This window comes from Centrocercus urophasianus, unplaced genomic scaffold (assembly GCF_019232065.1).
Source record: "Centrocercus urophasianus isolate 14NV4802_14NV808 unplaced genomic scaffold, USGS_Curo_1.0 seq_20, whole genome shotgun sequence".
In the NCBI taxonomy this organism is placed as follows: domain Eukaryota; kingdom Metazoa; phylum Chordata; class Aves; order Galliformes; family Phasianidae; genus Centrocercus; species Centrocercus urophasianus.
The window spans coordinates 10,787,451-10,815,419 of NW_024884756.1; the positions used below are offsets into that span (position 1 = coordinate 10,787,451).

Below are 27,969 nucleotides of genomic sequence, written 5' to 3' on the forward strand. Positions count from 1 at the left end.
TTTTTAATTCCCTTTGATCATTTATTTGCGTACCACAGACAGAAAAAAGAGACGTATCTAATTCTGGCAGCATGTGCAGATTCGTACAGTACAAGGAATATAGCTTTGATTGTGTTCACTCCCTATATGTGTAACTATAAAACTAATGAATTGCACTTCTGTCTTTCCATGTACCAATTAGAGCTGTAGATACCTCAGAGGCTCTGAAGGAACCAGGTGTGTTTGATGTCATAACAGCTAATGATGTACCAGCTACAAATGAGTTTCACTACTCTGATGATCCAGAGATTATATTTGCAAGAAACAAGGTTTGAAAGCAATCTTTTTTAAATTTTTAAAATTTATTTTGTTAATTTCTACAATTTTTTCTTGTAGTCTTTATAATGAAATTTTGCCTGCTGTCTCTTGTGTTTCTGTATAGTGGGTATGTCAGGGAATCATGTTAGGCATATGACACAGATTCAAAGAATGTCTAGAGTTGGAAGGGAGCCATCAAGCCTGTAGCTCTGCATAAGATTACCTAAAAATTAAATAATACAGCTGAAGGTGTTGTCCAAACGTTTCTTGAACTTGGACAGGCTTGGTGCTGTGACCACAGCCCTGGGGAGCCTGTTCCAGAACTCAAATGACCGCTTGCTGCAGAACATTTTCCTAAGACACAGCCTAAACCTTCCCTCATGCAGTTCCACGCCCTTCCTTTGGGTCCTGTTACTGTCACCAGAGAGAAATGCCTGCCCCTCTGTTACCCCTCATGAAGAAGCTGTATCTCATCTTCTCCAAGCTGAAGAAATCAAGTGACCTCGACTGTTCTTCATAAGTCTTCCCATCATCTAGACCTTTCACCATTTTATTTGCCCTCCTTTGGACACAGTCTAATAGTTCTGTCCTTTAAGTTGTGTCATGCAAAGTTGTATATTGTACTCAAGGTGAGGCTGCAACCATGGGTAGAGAAGAGTGGAACCAGTATGACAAATTCTTATATTTTCTCACTCCTTTTTTGGACTCTTAAAACAGCTGATGTGTGTTATAATCTGGCAAGAGAAATATGTATAAATCAGAGGAAGACATATGAAATCTCACAAAATCATCTGAGTTGTTGGGAGGGTGTATTTCATTGAGACTACCAAATCGCTTGCAGATTTTTGAAAACCTTATATTTTTTGGTTCCCCAACAATACATGTCTTCCTGGTGATTTGTTAGCTTCACGGATGATCTAAAAATAGAAAACAAAATTCAAAAAAAGGAAGCATTAGTAATTGTTATATGAAAGAGGAATTTCAGAAACACATACAGGAGTAATTTAATCCACTATTCTATTAAATGTATTTCACAGGTAATTTGTGTTGGTCAGATTGTATGTGCTGTAGCTGCAGATTCATATGCTCATGCCAAACAAGCTGCTGCAAAAGTGAAGATAGAGTATGAAGCGCTGGAACCTGTGATCTTGACAATTGAGGTGCTAATCTTCTTTTCTCTTGCTTTTTCACTGTTTTATCTATTTAGGTAATGGAAGCAGCAGTCTGTGCTTCTCACTTGCCTTTTTTAACATGTTTTTCTAAGCAAAAACAGTGAAACTGAATATGCAATTAATTAGTTTGTCAGTAACTCTGTAAATAACTTTTGACTAATTTTGGCCACTTGTAATATATATATGATAGTCTCAAAAGTATTAAGATCTCAGAAGTTTTGTAATAATCAACATAAGAGGAGGAACAAAGATTTTTTCCTATTGTTCCTGGGGAGTGAAAAGCAATAAGCAATCTGATTATTTCTAATTCTATTGGGAGCTATCAACTTGACAACCAGCATGTTAATCAATTGTATATTATTGGCTGAACAATCAATTTCTTATTACTTACTTGTTGACTAGTTAGAAAGCAGACAAAGTTAGGCTGGAGATGCAGGAACTGTTAGAGGAATGTGTGGGAAAATATATTAGGGATATGGAACATCTTGGAAATGTAATGCGGAACTCACAGGGATGGGTGGAAATAAGGAGCAAAGGACATGTTTGCAGGGAGCTAAAATTAGTTCTGTCAATCACTTATTTACGTAATGTGTATGGAGTAACAGAATACTCATTCTGATATAAAAATAGAAGTGATTTCTTTTGAAAGGCTGGCAAATAATCGTATCTCTGAAGAGAATGATATTCTTCCTGAGATAAAATGCCATGACAAACTGTGAACCTGCAAAATACACTAAAAAAAATGTTTCTGTTTTTCTCTGCTGCAGGATGCTATAAAGCACAATTCATTCTTTGAGCCAAAAAGAAAATTAGAACGTGGAGATGTTGATAAGGCATTTGAAACTGTCGATCATATACTTGAAGGTACATTGCAGAATATATTTGATAAGAAGTTGTCAGTTTTTGGTCTTCCCTGTTTGTTCCTGAAGTGTCATTTTGGCCTTTTTTTCAGTGATGTCACGTGGCCATAAAGCCTGAGAAAGCTCTAGGCTATCTGGAATCAAAGTGTGATCAAACCTAGTAGATTTGAGATCCTGTTTCATTCAAGTTTTCTGTGCCCTCCGCCCTTGAGGTAGAATCACAGGATGATTTAGGTTGAAAGGGAGTTGTCTGGTCCAGCCTCGCCCTCAAACAGTTCCAATTAGAGCAGGATACCCAGGGCTACATCCAATCAAATTTTAACAGTCTTCCAGGATGGGGATTCTACAACTTCTACGTCTTTCAATGTTTGACCATCTTCATGATGATTTTTTTTTCCATATGTCAAGTTGCAGTTTCTTGTGTACTTTGACTCTCATCCTTCTGCTTCACACCTCTGAGAGCAATCTGGATCTGTCTTGTCTATCCCCTCGCATTCGGTAGTTGTAGACGACAGTAAAATTTGCCATTAACCTTCTTCTTCTTATGCCTGAGTAAAATCTGTTTTTTCAGTCTCTTGTTACACATTCTGTTCTCTAATGCTGTCACCTTCTTGATGGCCTTCAGTATGTCTATGCTTTGCTTAATTAATCTGTGTTTTATTTAATATTGCCAACATTTGTAGGCAATATTAGTGTGCTATTAACCAAGTTCTGCTGATGTCACTGGAACAAGACCAATTTAAATCTGTGAAAAGTTTGACTTATGTTTTTATTTTAAATGTTGCTCCTTTTGTACAGGATGCATCAGAAGATTTGACATTGACTATCATGATTTGCATGATGATGAGCAGTATTTTTTTTTCTGGCTCACATTTTCCTGTCCTTTTCCTTCAGTAATAGTTGTGTTTTTTCTTTGGAACAGGGGAGATTCACATTGGGGGACAGGAACACTTTTATATGGAGACTCAGAGTGTCCTTGCTATTCCAAAAGGAGAGGATAAAGAAATGGATGTGTTTGTTTCAACACAACATCCAGCATTTATCCAGGTAATATAGAGGATTCTCAGAGAATGTGATTGAACTTGTGACAGAGGGCTCCTTAAGTATGGTTTGAAAATCCCATCTTAGCAATTTAGAAATATTGGGAATGTGAATTTGCACATCTGGATTATCCAGTGGGATCTGCTTTGTAGTACTGCTGTATCCTGATGTACACTGACCACTCTGCTTTGACAGTAAGGAGGAAGAAAATGTCTCTTTGAGACACTTTGAAATGTCACTTTGAAAAAAGCGTATCTTGCCCCCACTGTTGTGTTTTTGAGAAACTTCGTGTGGAGTTTCTCCATTAGCTTCTGTTGAGGTGAAGAGCAATCAGCATTCTGCAGTCGTGCTGACAGACGGAGCTACTCTTATTAGCTGTAGGGGAGACTGCTGCTCCATGTCATAATGGTAAAGCCAACTGATGCAACATATTGTCTGCATAGCAATGGCTATGGTACATGAAACTGATACTATTTCACAACAAATGCTGGCATTTTGTGTTCAGCGCCCAGTTCAGCTGAGCTTTTCAGTTTCCGTTACCTTATTGTCAAGAGCCAAGAAGCATGACAAACTTTGAGAAAATGATGTATATTAGAGATTTGAAGAAAGGATATACCTGCTATTAACAAGGCTTTAGATTATTAAAAAACAAATTTAAATTTTAATTAGAAGTTAAAATAATATAAATGCTTTAGTTAATAAAAATGTGTACTGTATTCTAATATTTATTTAGTTATACATGAAGCTTCTCAGTTTTTCATGCATAAATTATGTACTTTTTGGTATGTATATTCTTTACTTCTGTTCATGACCCTTTCACAGTCTCCATGACAGAGATATTGAATGAAAACACTGCTGAGTGTTTCTTGTTCTCTTTTGCTTGCTCTTAAAGTTGAGATTAAGGAAAAAAGTCTTGTAAGCCAATTTAACAACAAACATATGAACAGAATATCTTTATAGCCATTTTCTGCAAAAGGTTCTTAATTCAAATACTGACTTTAGAGCTAAAAGCAGGCCCTGATACTGGTGTAAAACTCTTTCTACAGGAGATGGTAGCTGCAAGTCTAGGCGTTCCAGCAAACAGGATCATGTGCCATGTTAAACGAGTTGGTGGAGCTTTTGGTGGGAAACTCCTGAAAGCTGGTTTACTGGCATCAGTTGCTTCAGTGGCAGCAAACAAGTAAGTGTGATGTGTGTGTACTGGGATGTGAAGAGAAAACTGAGTAAACAAGTTTTACATCTTGGCAAAATTGTCTCTTCCTTTCTGAAGGTTGCTAGCCAAAATGTCATAAAATCCTATCTGTATACATTTGGTAAGATTTTTCAATGCTTTTCTTTGTTCACTTTGTTAGACTGCTTAAGTTGCATTAAGCAGCTTCACCTCATCTGAATTGAAGGGATTTGAAGAGAATGTGAGTAGTGTAAGTTTGAAGTAGTCTTGAAATGACTGAACATTTGTAAAAGTCCAGTCCCTAAACACCGAAACGCATTCAAACCATTAGCCGTCCAGAAGTGAACTGGATCCTGCCATGTCAGTGGATGAGTTTATGAGTGGAACTGTTCTTAGCACAATTAACGCAGCTCAGTCTTAAAATTGAAATTTTCATTGACTTTCAAGAGGTGAAATTAAAAATTCTGACTTGATTGTAACTGCAAAAGAAAATGAACTCCGGATATAGCATTATGCACGTATTTAAGCCTATTAACATTCAGTTTTGTACTAAAGCTCAGTGCATACTTTTATACGTTGCAAATCTGGATTCCTAATTAATAGAATACACTAACACTGTTAATGATCACTCTTAGTTTATCTGAAATTCTTACTTTTCTTTTCTTGATTTAGAACCAACAGAGCAGTCCGTCTTATTCTGAGCCGGGGAGATGATATGTTGATCACTGGTGGCCGACATCCTTTTATTGGCAAATACAAAGTGAGTACCATAAGAATTTAGTGAAAAAACATCTGCTCGTTGTCCTTGAATAAGGAGTTCAGTGTCACTGGTTAATACTTTTTCTATTCATTAGAGTAATAATAAAGAGTTTAAAAACAAACTACTTTCTCGGAAACAAAGAGGTAAAGTTGCTTTACAACCTGCTTCTTTCTCTATCTCTGCAGAGTTTTTTGTTTTGTTTTCTAGTTCATTGCTGTTATTCTCCTTTTGTATCTCTGTCTTTTTTCCTGGGACCTGGAAGGCAAGCTAGCTCAGACTTGTGCAGGTGTTTTTAAACCCTGCATGCAGTTAAGTTTACACGAAGGAACTGCTGTTTTTTTCTCAGAAACAGTGTGATTCATGAAAAGGCAATTTCTGGAGGAAACTTACGGCTTTCTTGTTCATACATTGTCATTACTTGTAACAGTTTATTAGGGAAAAAGCGGTCTACATTTCAATCTCGAAAACATAGATAAAGCAGAAGGAATTGTCTAAGATGTATCCCTGAAGAAAAAAATATTTGTAGCTCATGTTGAGAACTCAGCAACTATCTTTAATGGCAACAGGTGAAAAGAGATGCAAGATAAACATAACGTTTCTTCATAAATACAAGCAAATGTCATACTGCATCTGCTATCTGTTCTTACAGTTAGGAAGAAATTTGACTCTGCCTGCTGTGGGCATTCCTAGATGACATTTAAGCCATCTGTTGGGCAGCACACAAAAAACCACCGGGCTTCCCTGTTTCTTCCTTTATCAATAGGCTTGTTTCCTGTATCTATACTTCTTAAATTTTCTCTTGTCCTTTTTACAGTTTCAGTAATGCTGCTCGGGAATTAACAGTGCAGTAGGAGCCTTATGTGGCTTACATTCATTTGCAAAATATACGAACAGTGAAGAAATGAATGTCAAAAATCTAAGGTAATTGGTGATTTGTTGTAGGTTGGCTTCATGAATGATGGTAGAGTCAGAGCTGTGGATGCCAGATATTACATTAACGGCGGATGCACCCCTGATGAATCTGTCCTGGTAAGGATTTCATAAGCTGATAAATCTTATAACATGGAGAAATTATTAGCTGGAAAATTATTAATGTCAAACTCACTTGCACAGGTATTAATCATATAATCATGCAGTGTAAGGACTGTGTTCTTACTGAAAAATCTACACCTAGCAGTTTACCTTTCCTTATTTAGTTATGTCAGCTTCTTGATGTTTTCCTTACGCGTTTGCTTCATATGTGGGCCCTCGGGCTTGTTTTCCCATTACAAACATGTCAACAGTGTGTTCATTTAAAAATACATAGTATCTGTGTTTGTACCAGCAATAAAGCTTTGTGTCTGCAAAGCTGAGCAGATCTTCCTAGCCTTCAGAATATAAATGTAGTGATAATTGTTCTGCTATCAGCTCTGTGCGTTTCTGTTCCAAATCTGCACTTACTGTGCTGTGTACAACAGTTCCTTGCTTATAGTTCTACATAGTACAAAATGTTGCTATCTCTCTGCACTTGTATAGGTTATTCTGACGTGCGGAATCAAACTCTGTAACCCAAGTAAGATTGCAAAGCAGGTACACTTTATTCAGTGCTGCGCAGACACCTAGGTGCAAGGGGGATAGATCTGCTTAACTTGCACACTGTCTAGAAAAATGGTGCTACAGATACAGGTGAAACGAATTCATCATCAATAGTTTTCCCGGCATTCGGATACACATTCATTACACCCCCGAGAGTTTGTTAGCATGCAGACCCTCCCCTCTTGCGCGTGCGTAGTGGGTCATGGGATGAAGATTTGTTGTTTTCCTCGCAAAGGCTTCTGACCATTTTCGCTGTAAACTCCTGGCCTTTCGGGGGGCATCCCTCAAAAGTGGTTTCTTCTTGCCCTGTGGACATCTAATCACCTCCCTGCCAAATGTCCTCGGGCTGTTCACAAACCCTTATTTTTGTGGCCTTCCTCCCCCTCACTATCCCAGACACAGTGTCTGCCATCCCTTATTTTCTAACAAGCTGTACATTCTTGCTTCTGTAAACTATTTCTAACTATTCCCCTTCACCCCCCTTATTCTCAGTCACTGTGAAGCCTTCTTGCCTTTTTACTGTCACTTATGGGGCCCATCTCACCTTTCAGTTCTACCTGTAAGTGAAATATTTTTTGAGGTTACTGTGTATATGGGTTACTATCCTACCTGAAAGTATTTTCTGTGCACTGAAATCTGTCAGTGCAATTGTCCATACTATTGCTGTTTCTAAAAATTGACCTGGCTTAGCAAAATAATCCATGTTTAAAGCATCAAGATTAAAGCAGACATTTCTAGGAAGAAACTTGAGCATAACTTAGCATTGTAGTATAACTGTGTTATATTCACTCTGGTATATCAATAATCCTCTTAAGATTGTTGAGCTTCTGACACGCATTTTCTCTGAAGTCCATAAAAGTTGTGATTGTAACAAGAAAAATATGTCCCCTGTTTTCATTCCACTAATAACATTTCAACTTACATTTCCTAAGTGGAAAGGTAGCATTATATGACATTATCCATATACATAGTTATTACAGCAGTATTCTTCAATTGTCTGTATACATAAATGTTTTGAAGTTTATTGTTTAAAGCACAGTAGAACTTGTAGGTATTTAAGGTTAGATTTATTGTTCTAAGAAATCTACTTAACACTAAAGAGATCTAATGGCCTGACCATGAGACATTAAAAAAAATTATTTATTTTGATATTGAGTCCCAAAGTCTAACTAGAGATACCTACTGTGGGATTTTCCTTTTCCTGTGTTTCTATGTCAGGTGAAACCTCTAAGAAACAAACATCCCAACAACAACAAAAATCACATAAGAACCAGAAGAGAGCAGCACATAGGTTTTCTACAGGAACCAAACCTTAACTGTGAATTTTGATAGGACGTGATAATTCAGAATTCTTTCATCAGTTCCTTTCACAGCTTCTGTTGCTTTCAGTCTCTTCCTCCTTCTTTTAGTTCTATGTGGCTTTTGATATCGAAGCAGGAGTAAAACCAATCTTAAAATGAATAATCCGTTATATCTTTATCTAATGACTGAACTACTAGTAACATTATCTGTTTTCTGTGAATAGCAGGTGAAAACAACTGAAATCTAATATGTTGCTTGAGAAATGACTGAAAATATTTGTGTTTAATGATTAATGATTGTCAGAAAACTGAAGGTCTTTCTATGAGATGAAAAAGATTTAAGTGTAAATCTGAAAGAATTACTGTTCTGAAATCTAACTCTCCTTGTTTGTTCCCTACTTCAGGTAGCAGAAGTGTCCTTATTAAAAATGGACAATGCGTATAAGATTCCCAACTTGAGGTGCTGGGCTTCTGCTTGCAAAACAAACTTGCCATCAAACACAGCATTTCGAGGATTTGGTTTTCCTCAGTCAGGACTGGTGACAGAAACTTGGATAACAGGAGTTGCAGAGAAAACAGGTTTATCACCAGAAAAGGTGAGAATACAAAGACATCTCTTATGAAATGAAATCTATTAAGTTAAAATTATTTGGATTAGCTCAAATGTTTGAACAAATCTTTTTAATGTCAAGCATGATTTGTACTGTAATTGTTTCTTTTTAACGGTGTCTGATTATTGAAGAATAGCATGCTCTTTACAACTGAACGAAAATGGTAATTGCTCATTAAAAAAAAACCATAATACACTAGACTAGTTGTCTACTGGTTCTCCCATATGGTCAGTCTACCTTTAATGTGATTGTGGTGTCTGCTAACTTTATTATTTCAGGTTAGGGAAATAAATATGTATAAGGAGGATGAGCAAACACACTTCAAACAAAAACTTGATCCACAAAACTTAGTACGTTGTTGGAATGAATGTTTGGAGAAATCTGCATACTACAGTAGGAAAACGGCTATCGAGGAATTTAACAAACAAAATTACTGGAAGAAAAAAGGCATTGCCATTGTTCCAATGAAGTTTCCATTTGGACTAGGCTCACGTTACCTTTCTCAGGTTAGTTTTTTTTAAAGAATAAACAAGCTGAACTTTTCGTTTGTAGACAATTATAGTTACCTTATAACAATAAAGGAAAAGTCATCTTTCAACTTCTGGAAAGTTATCATTCTTCTAACAGTTGTTGCTGGGAGACTAGGTTCCAGCTATCTGCAAGTTGGGATCACAGTTGTTTGATCTTCAGTACCCAGGCAGCATATACCGCCTATTTAGAAGTCAGCTTTGTCTCTTAGGATGTGATATAGAAAAGGGAGCAATTAAGAGTATTTTAAGAATGATTGCAAAGTGTAATTGGATAAGTTGTCAATTTTAGAAATAGTTCTGGACTTACTCTTTCTGACCATGGGTTAATATGAGAGGCTTTTCTTAGGCTTAACCCTTTGAAGTCATCAAAGAGTAAATTTAAGGATGGAAAGGAGAACAGCAGTATTTTTAGTCAGTATGTTTGTTTTACATTGGTGTTCAATAATTTGAAGAATGAATAACATTTTATAAGTTGAAAATTAGTGATTTGACTTCACTGAGTCAGATCGAATTGGCCTGTCTCTATACACAACGTCTGTAGTCTACAGCACCTACTTCCCACTGATTACATGAGGAATGTCTCATTCAGAGCCTTCCTACTGTGTCTAGAACTGACAGCCTTTCAAAACTCATGAGTCCAAAGGCACTCAGATATCAGTAAGATAATGATGGAGGTTCTTACAGCTTTTTTTGAAACTATTGAGAGTCTATTGCTAAGTCTGGCTATATTTCAATATCTAACAGCAGCAAAAAGCAGACCTCCAAGGATTTGTATCATTTTCTTTTGAAGCTTGTTAAGGGACTAGAATTCAAAATGTCACCTGTTCAAAAACATTAGGCAGAAAACTCCTTTCGTTTTTTTGATCCATCAACATATATAACAATTTCTCACTTGAATGATCTTTATTTATTTATTCATTCACTTTTCTTTTAGGCTGCTGCTCTGGTTCATATTTATACGGATGGATCTGTGCTTTTGACACATGGTGGAATTGAATTGGGACAGGGTATTCATACAAAAATGATCCAGGTAATAAATGATCCAAATATTAACGTACGTTTTGCCTGTTACAGATAAACAATGGGAAATTTTTATTCTTGCTTATTTAGTGTGCCAGATTAACCATTTCTTCGTTATCGTTGTTCTTGCTGCTTTGAATTGATAGAGTTGGGAAGCAAAGGTGATAGGGACAACAAAAAGACAGAAAATATGTTTATTATTTTTCCAGTGATATGTGAGGAGACTCATTAGAAATAAGATCTTTTGATCTTTAGGAGATAGTTCTATAATCCCTATTCTACTACAAAAGAAGTCAGTAATCACATAAGTGTACTGTCCAAAGAGATGATATTGCCATCATCTTTGTTTACTGGATAATTGGAATAATTGAGACATAATCTCTAAAGATAATTAGTGAGCTAATGAAAGCTTGGGATCTGGGCATGCATAATTTGTCCTCTGTCATAATCAGGATCTGAATGTTGGACTTCAGAACCTCAATCCAGAGTTTCAGTGCAGTTAAAACATTATTCTTCTGTGCTGTCTCTTTGTGCTGACAAACTCAGCAGAATGATTATATCTGGATGTTAGAAAAAGACTTGCTAAAACAGTATCTTTCCTAGTAGTACCGACTTCTAGCAAGTATTGGGGAACAGTTGAAATGTTTGGAATGTTTCTGAAATGAAGAACATGTTCTGCTTCCTGAAACAGGTTGCTAGTCGGGAATTAAACATCCCAATGTCATATATTCACTTCTGTGAAACAAGCACAACAACTGTTCCTAATGCGTGTGCTTCAGCAGGATCTGCAGGGACAGATGTCAATGGCATGGCTGTGAAGGTAAAGTATTTAGCTTAACAAAACACACTGTCCCTCATGGTATCTAATGTCTGCAAAACTTTTGGTGTTGTGACTCCATGGAAATTATTTGAGGTTATTAGTAGCACCACTAAGGATTGCCAAGAAAAAAATATTAATTGTTGATAGTAACCCAGCAATGGTGCTTATGAAATTTCAGAATATGATCTGAGCTTTTTTTCAGAAAGCTTACATTTGACCAAACTCTCGCCTCTTCAGACAGACGCAAACTAGTCCTATACAAATTCTGTATTTTATTCCTGTTTTTTATACTTATTAGTAACAATTCCTGCCCTTTTAAATCAAGCCTTTGTAAGGTTTGTGCTTATGCAGTTAACTCCTTCCATGCTTTTTTCTAAATTACAATAAAGGACATATTAACGAAGCACTAGCTAGAATGTATCTTGAGTAGTACTTTATTTGCCAAATTTATGTTTGTTAATTTTGCATTGCTTTCTTCTGATTTCTCTCCATAACCAGGATGCTTGCCAAACTCTTCTGAAACGCCTGCAGCCTATCATTAACAAGAACCCAAAAGGCAACTGGAATGATTGGGTAAGAGATGTGAAACCTACTAAGTGTGTTTGTCTGCTTGCGGAACCTGTGACATGTTTTGTCATCTGTTAGTCTTTTAAGCCTGATAATCCTAAAGCTAAAAGCTTTATAGAACGTGTTGATTCACAGAATATTTGGAATGTATGTGCTTTGGGTGCATGCAAAATAATCTCTAGATCATGTCTGGGTTGGAAAGGAAGGAAAGCTATCTGTGGAGTCACATTTGGAGGTTCTTGAGTTTTTTACGCAGATAAAATGTTAGCTTGTGCAGTAGTGGGACTGTCCTCAACTTATCTTAAACGGGCTGTTGCAAGAAGATTTTCAAGCTATATGTGTACATATACCTGTTTTCCTACAAGGCTGTTCTTTATTTTTCAGTAATCACAAATTCACAAGTAAGTGGAAACCTTCTCAACCTCATACTTCTGTCTGCCATGTGTGGTGTATTACAGAACTGCAAAAAAAAAAAAAAAAGGAGCAAGAATGCTTGCTTCTATTGCTCTGATATGTAATTCATTATAATATTAGTTACATTTGCTGTAAGTTAGTACAGAATTAATGCTAAAGCTGTTCATATTAATGGCCTGTATCTGGTGTCCATTTGAAGTAGCAACAGAATTTTAGGCAAGGCATTGTCGTAATTAAATTTCTTCTGCTACATCAGCTATTTCCATGAAGATACGTCTGCAAACCTGGCTGTGTCGTTATGTTAAAGGAAAGCATGTTATTTCTGATGACCCAATATTACTTGTTATCTACAGCCTTATGGCAATGACAATCCCTACACTGAGACATTTAGAGATTAGTACACTAGGGTGTTTCTTATGGGATTAAATACTGTAGTAACTACAAAAAATAAAAGTATTATCTTGGCAGTATTAATTTTAGGCAACAGCAATTAATGTTGGGATACATGTGGTAACTTGATAACTGACAGCTATCTATGCAAAAAAAATAAAATCTAGTGCCAAATCCGTGTGGATAATTCAGACACACCTAAAGCAGTAGCAGCAATAGCTAACCTAATAAATAATGTTAAACCATGCAGAGAAACAATGTTATGACTTGCAGAGAAAGTAAATTTAATATATTAAAAAACCCAAAACTTCTGACTTGTGAATCACATACATCTGACATGAATGTCACTGAAAGGAAATGAAATATAAGGTGTTATATCCATTTTTACGCCACTGGCTGACGATCAGTGCAGGGAGCATTTCTCTTGTTAACTGTCATTTTTATGCTGATACATCATGCAGATCTTTTGTCTCAGGGATGTATCAACCAGATCTATTCAGCTGACAAAGAGGGACCCATTTCTATTGAATCTGAACAGGAAAGTCAAGCAGGACCCTTTCTGACTCTGCTGTTACCAGCAATAAAGGTTTTTTTAAGAACACTGCTGTTTGCAGGTCCATTCCCTATTGTATTACCAAGAGTTCAGGTTACTCCTTCAAGTGTGGTGGAGTGCTAAGGCACCATGTGCAGCTAAACATGCTTATAGTTTCTTTTTAAGTAAATGGATGCATGCTGTGTTCCTCCCTTACTGGTTCCTTGGCTTACAACAAAACTTGCTGTATTTTACAGATTAAAGAAGCCTTTGAACAAAGTGTGAGTCTTTCAGCTACTGGCTACTTCAGGTGAAGTATTTTTGTTCCTTTAAAATTCATGGTCTTAAACACCAGGACTGATTTTTGACAGTGCCAATTCAGTGGGTGTGAGACCCTGTCCAACTGTTCTTAATGGCTCAGCTTATATTTTATGTAAGTCTTTGATATGTGAGGAGGTTGGATTATAATGTTCAGGAGCTAATTTGTAGCTGGCTCTGTGCAGATTCTCTAGAAAGCATCAAGAGAATATTTCAACTTGTACTTGCTCCTTAATGCTTCCATTAGAAAATCAGGAAACACTGAGAAAGTGACTGCTGCCCATAATGGCAAATACACAAAGCAGGATATAGTTTATTTACTGAAAGCTATATTACCATATACTATAAGTTGTGCTATATGTTCTTTACGTTTTTCACCTTAAACATGATTACACTGCATTTTACAAAAGGGAAAAAAATATATGGCAGCTCTAGGACACACATCTGGAATTAGCAACCAAGTGCACTTGTTATTTTAGATTTCACATGAAGTATTTTCAAACTTTTGTGCTTGTGTGCTTTTTCATGATACAAACATTGATTATTCATTGTGAACTTTTTCTTACATCAGAGGCTATGATGAAAATATGGACTGGGAGAAAGGGGAAGGACAGCCATTCACGTACTTTCTTTATGGAACTGCTTGTTCAGAGGTTGAAATTAACTGTTTAACGGGAGATCACAAGGTAATAACTGAGCATCATGTTAGTTTTGTAAATAATGTGGATGATCTTCCTCTAGACTCTTTTTGTCACTCAACATTCCAACAGCTTATGGGGCTTTGCATGAATAAATCACCTGTTTTCACTTGATAATAAGTGTATTCGTAGAGTGAATGCAAATTGGAGGAGCGCAGAATGATATCTGTGCAGTCTTGACTGCACATCTGGCACATCTGTATCAATGTCATACCAGTTCACTTTTGGATTATGGCAGACATCTGGCATATTCTCTGCCTGTCCTTTCCTGTTAGTCAGCAAACAAATTACAGCAAAATTAAATATACAGGTAGGTATTGTAGACTACTGATCATACGCCCACTATATGTACTTATTTCCTCGTGTAAATGGAAAAGATCTGTGATGGCTAGCTCTGGCTAAAATTCCATTAGAGCTGAGACAAGCTCATTTTGCTTGTAATGAGGTATGGGGAATCACAGAATCACAGAATCACCCGGGTTGGAAGGGACCTCAAGGATCATGTAGTTCCAACCCCCCTGTTTAGCAGGGCCACCAAACATACACATTTAGATCAGGTTGCCCAGGACCCCGTCCAACCTGGCCTTGAACACGTCCAAGGACGGGGCATCCACAACCTCCCTGGGCAGCCCGTTCCAGGGCCTAACCACTCTCCTTGTATAGAACTTCCCCCTAACATCCAACCTAAATCTTCCCTCCTTCAACTTGGATCCATTTCCCCTAGTCCTGCTGTTGTCAGCCCTTTTGAAGAGTTTACTCCCCTCCTGGGTGTAGGTTCCCTTCAGGTATTGATAGGCTGCAATGAGGTCACCCCGCAGCCTTCTCTTCTCCAGGCTGAACAAGCCCAACTCCCTCAGCCTGTCCTCATAGGGGAGGTGCTCCAGCCCCCTGATCATCTTAGTCGCCCTCCTCTGGACCCTTTCCAAAATCTCAATGTCTTTCTTGTACTGAGGGCTCCACACCTGGACACAGTACTCCAGATGGGGCCTCACAAGAACCGAGTAGAGAGGGACAATCACCTCCCTCTCCCTGCTGACCACCCCTCTCCTGATGGAGCCCAGGATCCCATTTGCCTTTCGAGCTGCCAGAGCGCACTGCTGGCTCATGTTCAGTCTCTCGTCCATCAGGACCCCCAGGTCCTTAATTACTTTGATATTGTGTACATGTGGAAGAACATGCATTTTAGCATATATTATTCCACTGAATACCAACTCTAACCCATATTGTGTTCTTATGCCTCTACCCTATCCGTCTCTATCAGTGATATGACACTGAATTTTATTAACAGAACCTCAGAACAGACATAGTTATGGACATTGGATGCAGCATAAATCCAGCTGTGGATATAGGACAGGTATGTTTCAAGAATTTCCTGCTGTCTGATTTCTGTTAAGCTGATAGTCTTATCTGAAATGAATATTTCTCTATTAATTTAGAAAACATTAATATGTCATATATGATATTACTAAGTTATTTGCTTGCAGTCTTTTCCCATTTGTGTCAGTGAGGCCTGGATTTTACCCATGATCTCTAATGTCAACCTGTAGAACTTCCTGCATGTATATTTGCTCACTGTCTGCTGGACTTAAATCTTGTTTGTGGCCTGCATTCTCTGATTTCTCACGTTGTTTAATCTGCCTTCCTACCTGTTAACAGGGAAACACCTTTCTTCATTGCAGGCTGGTCCACAGACTTCATCATTCATCATAAATGCACTTGTCTCTGGTGTGAGAGAAGAGTATGAAAGCTTGTCCCATCATGATAGCCACAAAATGTTGAAAAATCCCCTTAGGCAAACAGGAAATAAATTGATCTTCTAAGAGCCAGTGATACAAATCAGTTCTTGCTACAGTTTTACCCATCTTAACAAACATGAGTACATAAATATTATGTCTTTTCTTATTTTAAGATTGAAGGTGCCTTTGTTCAAGGCATTGGACTTTACACAATGGAAGAGTTGAAGTACTCTCCAGAAGGAGTCCTGCGTACTCGGGGTCCAGATCAGTATAAGATCCCTGCTGTTTGTGATATTCCAGAACAGTTTAATGTTTCCCTGCTGTCATCTTCCCAAAATCCGTATGCCATCTATTCATCCAAGGTAAGCAAATCATCTTAGATCTCAGGACAATCAGAGAAATAAATACAGAAAAGTATGTCTATATATGCAAGATATGAGGTTGGATGTCGTGTGTTCCAGGATCCTAAGAGAGCTGGCTCGTATGATTGCCAAGCCTCTCTCCATCATACTTGAAAATTCACAGCTGTTAGGGTGAAGTCACCGACGACTAGAAAACAGGAAACAATCACTCCCAATTATAAGAAAGGGAGGAAGGAGAACTCAGGGAACTACAGGCTGGTGAGTCTCACCTCAGTTCCTGGGAAGATCATGCAACAGATCCTCCTGGAAGACGTGTTGAAGCACATGAGGTACAAGTCAGGTAATCTGAGACAGGCAAGATTACCAACAGAAGGTCATTCTTGACCTATGTAGTGATCTTCTATGATGGAGTGATGGCATTGGTGGACAAAGGGAAGGCAACTGATGCCATCTACCTGGATTTCTGCAAGGTTTGACATGGTTCCCCTATGATGCCCTTATCTGTAAATTGGAGAGATACTGATTTGAAGGGTGGATTGTTTATTGGATTTGGAATTGGTTGGCAAGTCGCAGCCAGAACTTTTCTCAGCATAGCTTTCATGGCTTACAAGTAGTAATTATAGGGTTTAGTTAACAAGCTATTCACAGAAGTTGCAACGTAAATTTAAAATTTTTACATCAGTGGTAGACTGATGGGTTAGAATGAAAATAATCAAGAAATTAATAGAGAATGATAATGACTGTGAGAATATGTGCATTGTGTTAAGCAATGAGAAATAGGAATGTATATGTGTACTTATATATGAGATAAGCTGAACTATTCAACTGGTAGAATCATTGCTTCAATTTACACCGGTAAATATTCTTGTCAGTTGCAAGTAGTAACAGCATATCAAGATGAAGGCAATTGTGCAAAATTTCAGCTGTTTCAGATATTAGTTATGCTTTTAGAATTCAGTAGAATAGCATGACAGGAGTAGGAAACATGTTTTTAAAGTAAAAGTTATTAAAGAACAAGTAAGTCCTTTGAAATTATTTAAAGCTGTCTTTGTGACACATAATTAGATTTATTTTTTTAATATTGTCTACGTTATGTAGTTACATAGTTGATTCTATAAAACTGATGCTAGTATCCCTCTTCAAACACTTTTTACCCTTTCCTGTGAACATCTATAATTACCCTAAGAATTCACTGTCTTAAGGAAGTGTGATTCTGTCTTCATGCAGCATGTTTGGGGAAGACATTTGTTTCTCAAATCGTAGCAAGCAGATTGCAATTGCAATATCTCAGTCAAACTCAGGTTCAGATATTCAGTATTTCAGAAGAAAGTGTCCAGAGGAAACATAGATTTTTACCTACTTTTGCGATAAGGAACAAATGTGACTCATGTCTGAATCAGTAAGAGAATGTAAAGACCACTAAGGTGTTTCCTTGTCTATGGTGAATTAGTGTGAGTTCTGACTTTTTTCTAATCTGTTCCTGCTACTGGATTGAGAGTGCTTTAATTTAATCTGTCACTTATTATAAATTTCCATTCAGCAATAAGGCAAAAATATTTTAAAATCACAAGCCAGTATCTGAAGCCAACCTTTTTTGGTCCCTGGAAGCATCCAGCAGCAGCAGACTTGACATCACCTAAGTCTGCGTATACTAAATTGAAGAAAAGCATACTAAAGAATGAAGTGCTTTGAGTCGCTATCATCTGAGCTTTTCAATTGATATTGCTCTGACATGTATTTCTCATTTGCTCAACCTTTTTTTTCCCAGGGGTTAGGTGAGGCAGGACTTTTCTTGGGATGCTCTGTGTTCTTCGCATTGAGGGATGCAATAACTCGTGTGAGGAATGAAAGAGGACTAAAAAAGACCTTTGCCCTGAACAGCCCTCTGACTGCTGAACAAATACGAGCAGCCTGCACAGATGACTTTACGAAGATGGTAATAGGTAGGTGGGGGGGTGATCTGTTTAATTATGTCTGAGTAAATGTAACAAAATAAGCTTTTGGCATCTCTGAGTGGTGAGGTGCCTAATGATGTTCCGGCTGGGAATGCGTTATATAGAGCAATACCATAGAGCCCTTTCCACTGAAGGCTCCTTCAAAACTGAAATATTTGGTAACAGGTCCCACACAACTAAGTTGTTCCAGCAAATTCATTTCAAGCATTGTTCTGGAATTATCTGATTTTGAATAATCTTTCTTTCCCTTTAAAACATTTTTTTTTTCCCCTTCTCTTCCTGAAGCCTCCTCTTTTCTTCTGCATGGCAAATTCCATAGCCGTTCCTTAAATAACTTGTATTACCAGTGTGTGCTAAATAGTAGAGCTAAATAGTAGATCAGTCTCTGAGCAGTTCCATCCTCCTTCGAAGTTTCCCACCAACTTCACTCTGGCACTGTTACTTCTTTGTGGTACTCCTTGCTATGTCCAGAGCTCTGTTGGAGAAAAGAGAGCTAACAAAAGAATACAGAAGAAAAACAAATGAAGTGATACACTTTCAATAATTCTAACCCTTCAGATTCACTGTTTTCTGCAGCTGTTCACTGTTATCTTATTCCCACTGCTGTGGCCATTCTTTTTCTACTTAGATTTAGATTTAGTCTATAAAATCTGTGAAGCAAAGTTCTGGCCAGTCTATGCTTTGGCACATCCAGGCTGTGCCCCAAACCTTTGCGGCTTTGGCACAGAAACTTCTGAGCTCTCGCTTACAAATTACTTTTCTTTGGTTGTGGTAGATGTCACTGACCCCCTAATCAGTAGGTATATGGACTTGCTATCATTACAAGAATTTAAAGGAGGTGAGGTCCACAAATGCAGAGCTATGCTTCTCTGTCCCTTTTTCATCCTGAGCTCAGTTTTACCTTCCTTCTAGACATCATCTCTAGGTATCTCCCGTGGAACACCCTGCTGGGCAATTTAAAGGCACCTGATAAGGACAATATTCAGAGTTTGTCAGTCAAATAATATTAACATGTAATTCTTTTCATATCTTGTTTGTTTTCTTAGATGACAAATGATGAATCTGCTTTCTCCACTCCTTGGGCCAGAGTGCATCAGACCTGAACAGAATTCCAACTATTGATTTCCTGCTCCAAAACACACTAATCAACTCACATAAAATAAAGTATTTTCTCATTTTCAGAATAGAAACGTATATACATTTAAAAAAAAGCACATTACTCTTCTGTCAGTCTTCATTTTCAGTCTGGTATACTTACTACACCACTCGAGTTATAGCATTTAATTATTAGAAATACATCTCCAAACATACTTATTCCACATGTCATGCAGTGCAGGTCTTTGCAGACATCTTGGTTGAAAAATTGGGACTTTGTTTATTAAATTAAATATCTTTCTGATAGCAAGTGATTTGTAGTAAAGTCATTTTAGATTTGTCTTGGTACAGACATCTTTGTGTTAAGAATATACAGGGAACTAGTAGTATGATTTTCATATGCTATGCCAGGCAAATTGGTATGACCTGTACAGATAGGAGATTGATTTCATCTTCAAAGCTGGAAGAGTCACTTAGATGTAGTTTCCCATTAAGGCTTTCTTTTTGTCATGGAACAGTTCAAAAGCCTCTGAATTTAGTGGGAAAATTCATGTGGAGTTCAGTGTACTTTTAAATAGAGGCCTGGATGAACCTGTCTCTGGAAAGGATTCTTAATCAGTGCTTAATCCTGTTCTCTGCGCTGTACTGAGTCGTGAGAGTAAGTTAAGAGCTTTTCTTTCGCTCTTGAGCATTACTGTGATAAAAAAGACAAAAACAAAATAACAGAAAACAGTTTAAAAACAGCAAAAGATATCTGCAAATATTGATCATCTGATGCTGCCTAGGCAGCAGACAAGTAGTAGCAGCTGGAGACAGGAAAATATAAAGCGGCACTGTTTAGAATGGTAACAAATTCTGGTGATAATAAATTTGAAGAATGTATTTATTTGTAATATAAGACAAGTTCAAGAAATTGCATAGAATATATTGAAATGAATATATTATGGAAGCTCCAGTCACCGTTTTCTGATTTCAGCGTTAGAATCCATAGAATTGAGCTCATGGAAAACTTCAGCCTTTCTTCTTATTAAAGTGCAAAGTGGAAATTTCAATTCTGAATGTATTCACACGTACCCACAGATAACCAAAAGTCTCTGGCATTTGGATTTAGGGCTTTGATGTAAGATGCATCATAACAGAGAAATCATTACGTTTTCAGTGTATGTATGTATGTATGTTTCAGAAAGTAACACTTGAAAAAATTGTACTAGATTCATAGAATCATAGAATCACCAAGGTTGGAAAAGACTCACAAGATCACGCAGTCCAACCATGTACCCATCACCAATAGCTCTCACTAACCCGTGTCCCTCGACATGTTATTTCATGAAGTCGAACAGTCACACGTTGAACATGTGATTTCTGTGAACCTCTGCATCATTTGTTCCTGACTGCTGTTTATGATGAAAATCAGTGGCTCTAATTGTTTCACACATTGGTTTGTGGTCTCTCATTTCACTTCTTAGTTTACCACCAACTATTTTCTCTCCTTTTATAACCTGGTATTGTATTTGTGAGGGAAACCAAGATAGCTGATTGGACTTCTTTTGTTTTGCCTATTAAAATATAAATATTCACTGCAATTTGTGACTCTGTGGTCTCTGAGTGGGTGAAATTCGTCTGCTTAAACCTGGGGATTGAGTGCTATTTTAGGCATGATAAGACAGCAGAGAAATAGGAGAGCAGTTAGAAGATATGACATTGTAACTGGAGACCAAAATGCTTATAGTAGGTCATCTGAAAGGACACTAGAAGTGTGGGTTAGGCAGCTGAAGCCTTCTTGTTTTTTAACTTCTTTTTCTTCATTTTCATTGTATTGCTTTGGGTCTTACATATGTTAAGAAAAGTAAAAAATAAATGAATGTATGTGCTGCTGACATTATTGGGCTTTCTGATTGCAGAGATCTTTTGCTGTATGGGCTTGTTAGTGACAATTTGCAACTCCATGTGTCAGTAATAGCTCCAAACTAAGGGTAAATCCCAGGATATGCTGGAATAGGGAGCATATGAAATCAATATATTGTGGAAAGGGCATTGTCTGTGGCTCTCCTATGTACCTATTTTTCATAATGCATGCTGGTAAATTCTAGGCAAGTCAATTATTGTAAAATTGTGGCCCAACTCTTGCACACAATGATGTCACCCCACCTGCCATGCTGAGCTGCTTATACACTTGGGATTCATTGTGTTCTAGTCCTATGCTTTGCTATCTGCAGTACAGATCACATCTGCTTATCAGTATTTCTCAGCTACTATTAGCAAAGATTCCTTCCTGCCTCTTTACAAGTGACACCGTTTTCTATTTGTCTCAGTGAAATCCAGCTATATGCTAAACATGCTTTGTGGATATATTTTTTAATGGAAAGATACTAATCTTTTGGCTTTAAGATTTTGAAAAACTGCATGAAAGCTAGAAATATCAGCTATTAAACATCCTTTTGTTGACACTATGCCTATGAGGGAAATTGTGAAATGAATTTTTTTTTGAACAGAAAAGTGTTGAGGAGGTGGGTATTTTTTGTGTTCTTGTTGTTATGTTTTTAGTATTAAAGATTTGCAGACTCAAGGAGCTGCACAAGCAAAGCGTTAGGTCTCCAAAGGCATGGTGCATTGGATGGCTGTAGACACATTAATATATGTTGTGCAGAAACACCCCAACTGGAAATGGCTGTTAGAAACTTTTTTCTTGTTTTTGTGGTAGAGAATTATTTCTGTAAATATCTATCTTCATTCACTCCCAAGCTATGGCTGGAGAATCTTAAGCACCTAACATATAGGTACTAAATTCTGATTTGGAGTCTGTTGCTCTAAAATGTAGATATTGCATAGCCAAAGTCCAGTATTACGTCTGCTTATTTCTCGTCTTTTAATCCTGCATGTGGTATGTGCAACGCATGAGGAATACCACAGTAGTGCTGCAGTTGGCAGAATTCAATAGGGCTTTTGCCTGCACTACCTTATGACTTCAGTTTTTCATTGTTCATAATTCTCATGACATACTTGAGGGGCTAAAACAATCAGCACATAGCTCTGCTGAGAATAATTTCCTTCTAATGGGAAAAAAGGTGGGGAACTGACTACTTTGTCTTACAATACTAAACTGTTTCTAAATGAGAGACGCTTTTGCCGTATAATATAAGAAAGTGATATGTACATTTGAAAAAGTAATGTACATAAATTCTCAGTTTAAAAAAAAAAAGCTAGCTGTAATAAAGCATTTTAAGATTAATGACCTAGTTTACTAAATGTGAATCCGGAGTAAATAGATAAGACACTAGAATACCAGATCAGGATTTGGAGTATCTTTCTCTATGAACTTAGCACATATGGTATATCATATAGGGTGTGATCAACTCATGTCAACTGCAGCAGTCAGGCTATTGAGTTGGAGTGGCATATAGATAATCAGTAGGAAATTTTGAAGTTTATGCAGTAGTAATCCTGACTGTTGAAACCTGGTTATAGGAAGACAGTAGCTATAACGCCCATCAGTGATATACTAAATGAGAAGCACAGGTTTTAGCTTTAGGCGTTCCTACCTAATCTAAAGTTCAGAGCATTAAAAAGAGGCCTCCGAGTTATAGTTCAAACCCAGGAATCCCCTCCAATAGATAGCTTATCGCTTAGGTTGCAAAGTTAGAGTTAGAGGGGATCTTATTCTTTTCAAATTATTGCTCATCAGAGAAGAGTTATTGTGCAGAGTGCAAGTAGAAAGTCTGGTGAGCCAGCACCTTAAAATGCATTACTTGCTGTGAAAGTGCATAGCTTACGCTGACTCCTCCCTATCTACTTGATTTGATGCTCAGTCTGAAAATAACTTCTGTGGGACATAGAGCAAGTTTAGTTGACTTGAGTCAGAGTCATATGACCTAGGTGAGGAGCATGTAGTATTTCATTAATTTTTCACAGTATATAAAACTTCATTTTTCAGATATTAATGCAGCAGCATGGCTTGCCATGACAAACAGCCAGATGACCTTGTCTTTTTTGTGAATGGCAAGAAGGTAAGTTTTTAAAGGCTGTTTTTTTCCCTTTGGAAAATTGCTGCAATATTTACTGTTTATTTTATACTGCAAAGCTGTTATTCTGGAGCAATATTTCATTCATAGGTAAGCTTCTTGTGGATTTGATCTTCCTTACAGCATCCTGTTTTCTCCTGAAGGAGCTTGTGGGCTTTTCCTGTCTTTACTGTGAACTGGGTAGTTGGATTTCTTTATGGTTTCAATTCAAAGCTGAGAATTTTTAAATTGCCACTGTAAGGAAACAAACTTGAGCATTAATTAATCTGAGAGAAATTTCAAGATCTCATCTCTGTAACTGTTATTTTTGCTTAGATTAGCTCAGTATTTTCTGTGCACTCATAAAAATTAGGCAGTCTATTGTTGCAGTAGCGAGTTTATACTTCATTATCTGGAATTTTTAGAATTATAACTAGTTATTATTTACTAAAACCTTACAGTAACATACTCCTAATGTTGATAATTGGAGTGAACACCGCTAGTGCAAAGGATATACTGTTTGCTAATATAATTTCAGAAATTTACAAAAAGAAAGTCAGAGGTTGCTTTTTCTGTTCTTAATGCCAAAAGCTCACATTTCATTTTCAAATATATTGTCATCTTTTCTGATTTTCCAGTTTAATAAAAAGTGAGTTCCTATTAAAAAAGATATCACCCAATATATATTAAAAGCTGGAATAAAATAATTTGACTACTATGTGGGTTTTTTGTTTGTTTTGTTGTTTTGTTTTGTTTTTGTTTTTTGTTTTTTTTTAAGTTGCCATAGATTTTTCTCTTGTTTGGTCAATATTTTTATATTGTTGAGCAAGAGTACTGGCATAAAAACAAATGAATAAATAAAGGTTTCAGGTGGATTGTGGAAAAGTGGTTCAAATTTTTGTCTTTTTTAAAATCTCTTTGCATGTGCCAACAATGCTTAAATGCATTCTTTTTGGGGAGAAAAAGGCACCAAAACTGAATTGTTGTGCTCTTTTATATTTTCTATAGAAGTTTCACATATTACTTGTTGCTATTTAACCAGTTGAAAAAGATATGATCCTAAATAGCCTATGTTATTACCATCCCTTTATCTTAGGTGAAAATATTTTTGAAGCTCAGAACATTTCCTTTTCCTATGCTGGTTGTTCCCTTCTTTGGTGAAGGTGAGAGGTTACTGTAGTGCTTTTAGTAATTTCTGAATTCCACTGAACAGTGTTCCTGAACTAGCTGAAGCTGGTAAACTGGAGCATGCTGCTGATATAGGAAAACTGTTGAGAGAAGCCTGAAGTGAGATCTCTCTTCATTCTGCATTGATAGGTCTTAAAATATGTTTTCATGCTTTCTGGGTTAGTATAGTATCATGCACACAAATTCATGGCTTTAAAACTAAGGGATTTCTGATTCATGCTGCTATGAGTCTACAAAGGGTCTAGTAAAAAGAGGGGGTCTATTCTTTTCCACCCAGTGTGTACTTAGCCTCTTTTCCTTCTCGTTTTTCTGAATAAACCATGATTTCTAATACTTTAAATACATATTTCACCAATACTACCTGACACACTTGTTGATATATCTACAGATTGTGATCAAGTGTCAGGATCCTGTTGCTGAACAAACAGACCTCCTTAATGCACAATCACAGCATTTCAGTGTCAGTTAATCCTTGTGAGAAGGTTATGTCCACTCCCTAACACATAATCACTCTTTTTTTTTTTCCCCTATGATGCAGATAATTGAGAGGCAGGCAGATCCTGAAGAATTACTTCTGTACTATCTAAGAAAGGAACGTATCCTTTTGTTTGAGCTCTGCCTTTGAATTCTGCAATTCTGTGAACTACCATAATTGAGGATTTGTTTGACTTTGGGAACAGAACAATAAGTAGAACTAAGACATCTCATGTTGCATTTGTTCTTGGCAGTGCAATCTAGTTCTTTATGTGCATTATGTGTTTGGTTCCTTGTGTTTAACATCATGAATTCTGAGTGTAACTCTTCTAGGTCCTACCCAAATGCTTCTCTACAGCTTCTCAAACAACAGAAAAAACTTTCAGTTCATTTGCCATTAAAATTATAACTAAAGAAATAAATACACAACTTCTTTTATAGTAAACCATTTATTTAGACCCCAGTCCCTTAAAGAATTCTGTATAAGCATATTTTCTTACTATCTTCTTATCTTTATTTTTTGTCAGTTGGGAATTTTCAAGTTCCTAAACTGGTGTCAAGGCCTTATAGACTTCAGTGACAGTTACACTAAATAAAAAGATGCCATGCATGTTGCAAAATTAAGCATCTGTGTTAGCATTTGAGGTCCTTTTTGAGAAAGCAAAGCAACATTAATGTAAGGAGTAAGTGGAGAAGGGCAGTAGTGGAAAATACTTTACAAGCTGTAGCTTTTTTATTAACTTGCATTGTTCAGGCATTCGGTGGAATAATTAGCATCTTTTTAACAGTAAAGCACAGTATGATTAATGATTACAAGTATGATTACATAATGATTACTAGTAGGAATGCATGGGAGTACAAAAATTGCACTGAGTGCAGGAACATCTGGAAACATGATGAAATTAATTTGTAAACATGATCTAGTACCAATAAGCAAAATGGATGAAAATGTACTTACCCAGTGGGAAGAGCAATACGACTGTCTATCATTCTGATGAATGGAGGAGTTAAGATGAAATGAGTAAGTAGGTTCCATGGTCTTCATGGCACCGTGACAACAGAGGGATAGACTGTGAATTGGATGGAAAAAAAAAAGGTGGAACTTCTATGCTGCAGATTATGGACAAAGTCCATTCTTACAGAACTTTGTCTTGTGCATGGGTATTGTGCTCCATTTTGGGTACTGTACTGCTTTCATGAAGCAGCAGTGGAGACATACTGAAATCTGAAACGGAGGATATAGATAATTATGTATAAAGCTCAAGAAAGTGTTACAAATAAGGCTCATCAGAGAACCTATTGCTGGATTTCTTCAACATGTTCCAATTACAGGGTACTGATTTTCAGTATTTTGGGGCTTCATCAGGTATTGACTATCAAGACTGAAAACTTCTGTGTTAGAAGTTTGCCTTGCCCTCATTTCTCTCCATTCTTACCCTTCTTATCTCTTTATGTGTTTTACTTTCATCTATCTTGTACACTTTTTTGTGTGTGTCTGGAGCTATCTGGTTCAAAGATCCCTCCGGTTTTGCTCGTGTACATAAAACAAGGGAAACTCAGCAGAATGTAAAGAAAAGAGGACTTCTTCATCTTATATTTTATTTCTTTAACAGTCTCCTTTTGCAGTCCGTCTCTCAGGAACAAAGTATGGCTGTGGAGTAGGAGGCTGTGGTGCATGCACTGTGATGTTATCTACGTATGACCCAGTTGCCAAGAAGATTCGGTATGCTCACACTGATATTTGAAAAAACTCGTGTTCACTTGGAAATGCTTGGTTTCTTTCCATCTAGACAGATCTTGGGTAATTCTGGTACATATCTAAAAGCTTTACCTATAGACTTTCTCCACAAAAGAGATTCCAGAGTTGGTCCCACTGTGATGCAATAACAATGAGATCCCGAGTCTCAAATCTTTGTAAAAAAAAAAAAAAAAAAAAATCCAACAAAACAAAAAACAGCCAAACAAAACAAAAAACGAAAAATAACCCACCACCACCAATAAAAAGCAGAAAAAAACGAACAAAAACTTCCACCCCAGCTTTCTGGAGAACTGATATTTTAAAATTGTGTTCTTTATAATCTGATATTTCTCCAGCCTTCTAATCACCTGCTTCTCCTGACTCTTTTGTGCTTATTTGAATATGTATCATTGTTAGTGAGTCTTTACTAGACAACACAAAGAAATGTCCCATATTTCCCATAACTGTTGCTAAAAGCTCTGTGGGCTTCAGCAATGAACACGTTCTATTGTCATTGTACAGTTTTGTCTGCAGCAAAGTTAGATGTTTTAATTTCTTTCTCTCCCTGGCTCTTGAAACTTACATTTATAAATGTTGTGTCTGACTTTCTCACATCCTACTCTCCTCAGGTTTTAATAAAGCATATGTTTGGGTTTTTGGGTTGTTTTTTTTTTTTTGTTTTTGTTTTTTTGTTTTTTAACTTAACCTTTCTCTTTTTTAATTAAGAAAGCTTATTGCTTTGTGTAGAAAGAAATCCCACCAGTGGGAACTGTGCATGCTCTCACAGTCCAAGTGAAGGATTTTGTATTCTTGTGCCACAGTGTCTTTTTATAGCCCAGTAGCTGAAGTATGTACCCTTTATTTCTTCCTCCATAACCCATATGATAAGGCTGTTTAACACAAAGTTCTCCTTTGCCCCTCAAAGGCACCATCCTGCCAATTCCTGCCTGCTCCCCATATGCTCACTGCATGGTGCTGCTGTTACTACTGTGGAAGGGGTTGGAAGCATAAAAGACAGGATTAATCCAATTCAGGTGAGAACACGCTGGACTGTGTAATACAGACAGATAATGAGATTTTCTTGTCTTATGTCTGTAATGGAGATGGGAGTTGTGAAAAGGTACTGTAAGTTTGTACAATACAGAATCTCTGAAAGAATTCTAGAAACTCTGAGTTTTGTCTGATCTTTTTAGATGAACAGGAGTTATTGGGAATTCGGATAATAATTGCTGTGTTGTTGTTGGTCTGGTGTGGGTACAGGAAATGAAATAAGGAGCATGCAAGGAGTTTTCCCTAATGTACTGCCATGCAGGGATTATATCACAATCTCCACGACACAGGCCTGT

General features: G+C 37.1%; 2 protein-coding genes across 7 annotated transcripts in view; both read left to right on the forward strand.

The window, feature by feature from the left end:
- Positions 1-20,808, forward strand: part of AOX1 (aldehyde oxidase 1) — a 40,324-nt gene extending 19,516 nt beyond the window's left edge. The window contains exons 18-35 of one of the 2 annotated variants that reach the window (XM_042822488.1): positions 182-308; positions 1,335-1,457; positions 2,237-2,333; positions 3,252-3,376; positions 4,417-4,550; positions 5,214-5,301; positions 6,244-6,330; positions 8,582-8,773; positions 9,067-9,294; positions 10,253-10,348; positions 11,030-11,158; positions 11,657-11,731; positions 13,319-13,371; positions 13,951-14,065; positions 15,366-15,431; positions 15,987-16,175; positions 17,944-18,118; positions 19,177-20,808. In XM_042822488.1, coding sequence (XP_042678422.1) covers positions 182-308; positions 1,335-1,457; positions 2,237-2,333; positions 3,252-3,376; positions 4,417-4,550; positions 5,214-5,301; positions 6,244-6,330; positions 8,582-8,773; positions 9,067-9,294; positions 10,253-10,348; positions 11,030-11,158; positions 11,657-11,731; positions 13,319-13,371; positions 13,951-14,065; positions 15,366-15,431; positions 15,987-16,175; positions 17,944-18,118; positions 19,177-19,187 — 2,110 coding nt within the window. In that variant the 3' untranslated portion in view covers positions 19,188-20,808. Of the gene's footprint in view, positions 1-181; positions 309-1,334; positions 1,458-2,236; positions 2,334-3,251; positions 3,377-4,416; positions 4,551-5,213; positions 5,302-6,243; positions 6,331-8,581; positions 8,774-9,066; positions 9,295-10,252; positions 10,349-11,029; positions 11,159-11,656; positions 11,732-13,318; positions 13,372-13,950; positions 14,066-15,365; positions 15,432-15,986; positions 16,176-17,943; positions 19,122-19,176 lie in introns of those variants that run through there. The other variant, XM_042822487.1, reaches the window with a different exon arrangement.
- Positions 20,809-20,910: 102 nt separating this feature from the next.
- LOC122162291 (aldehyde oxidase 2-like) overlaps positions 20,911-27,969 on the forward strand; it is a 49,809-nt gene continuing 42,750 nt past the window's right edge. For 3 of the 5 annotated variants that reach the window (XM_042822490.1, XM_042822491.1, XM_042822494.1), the window contains exons 1-4: positions 20,911-23,229; positions 24,950-25,007; positions 26,512-26,608; positions 27,549-27,657. In XM_042822490.1, the coding sequence (XP_042678424.1) occupies positions 23,173-23,229; positions 24,950-25,007; positions 26,512-26,608; positions 27,549-27,657 (321 nt within the window). In that variant the 5' untranslated portion in view covers positions 20,911-23,172. Of the gene's footprint in view, positions 23,230-24,949; positions 25,907-26,498; positions 26,609-27,548; positions 27,658-27,969 lie in introns of those variants that run through there. The other 2 variants (XM_042822492.1, XM_042822493.1) reach the window with 2 other exon arrangements.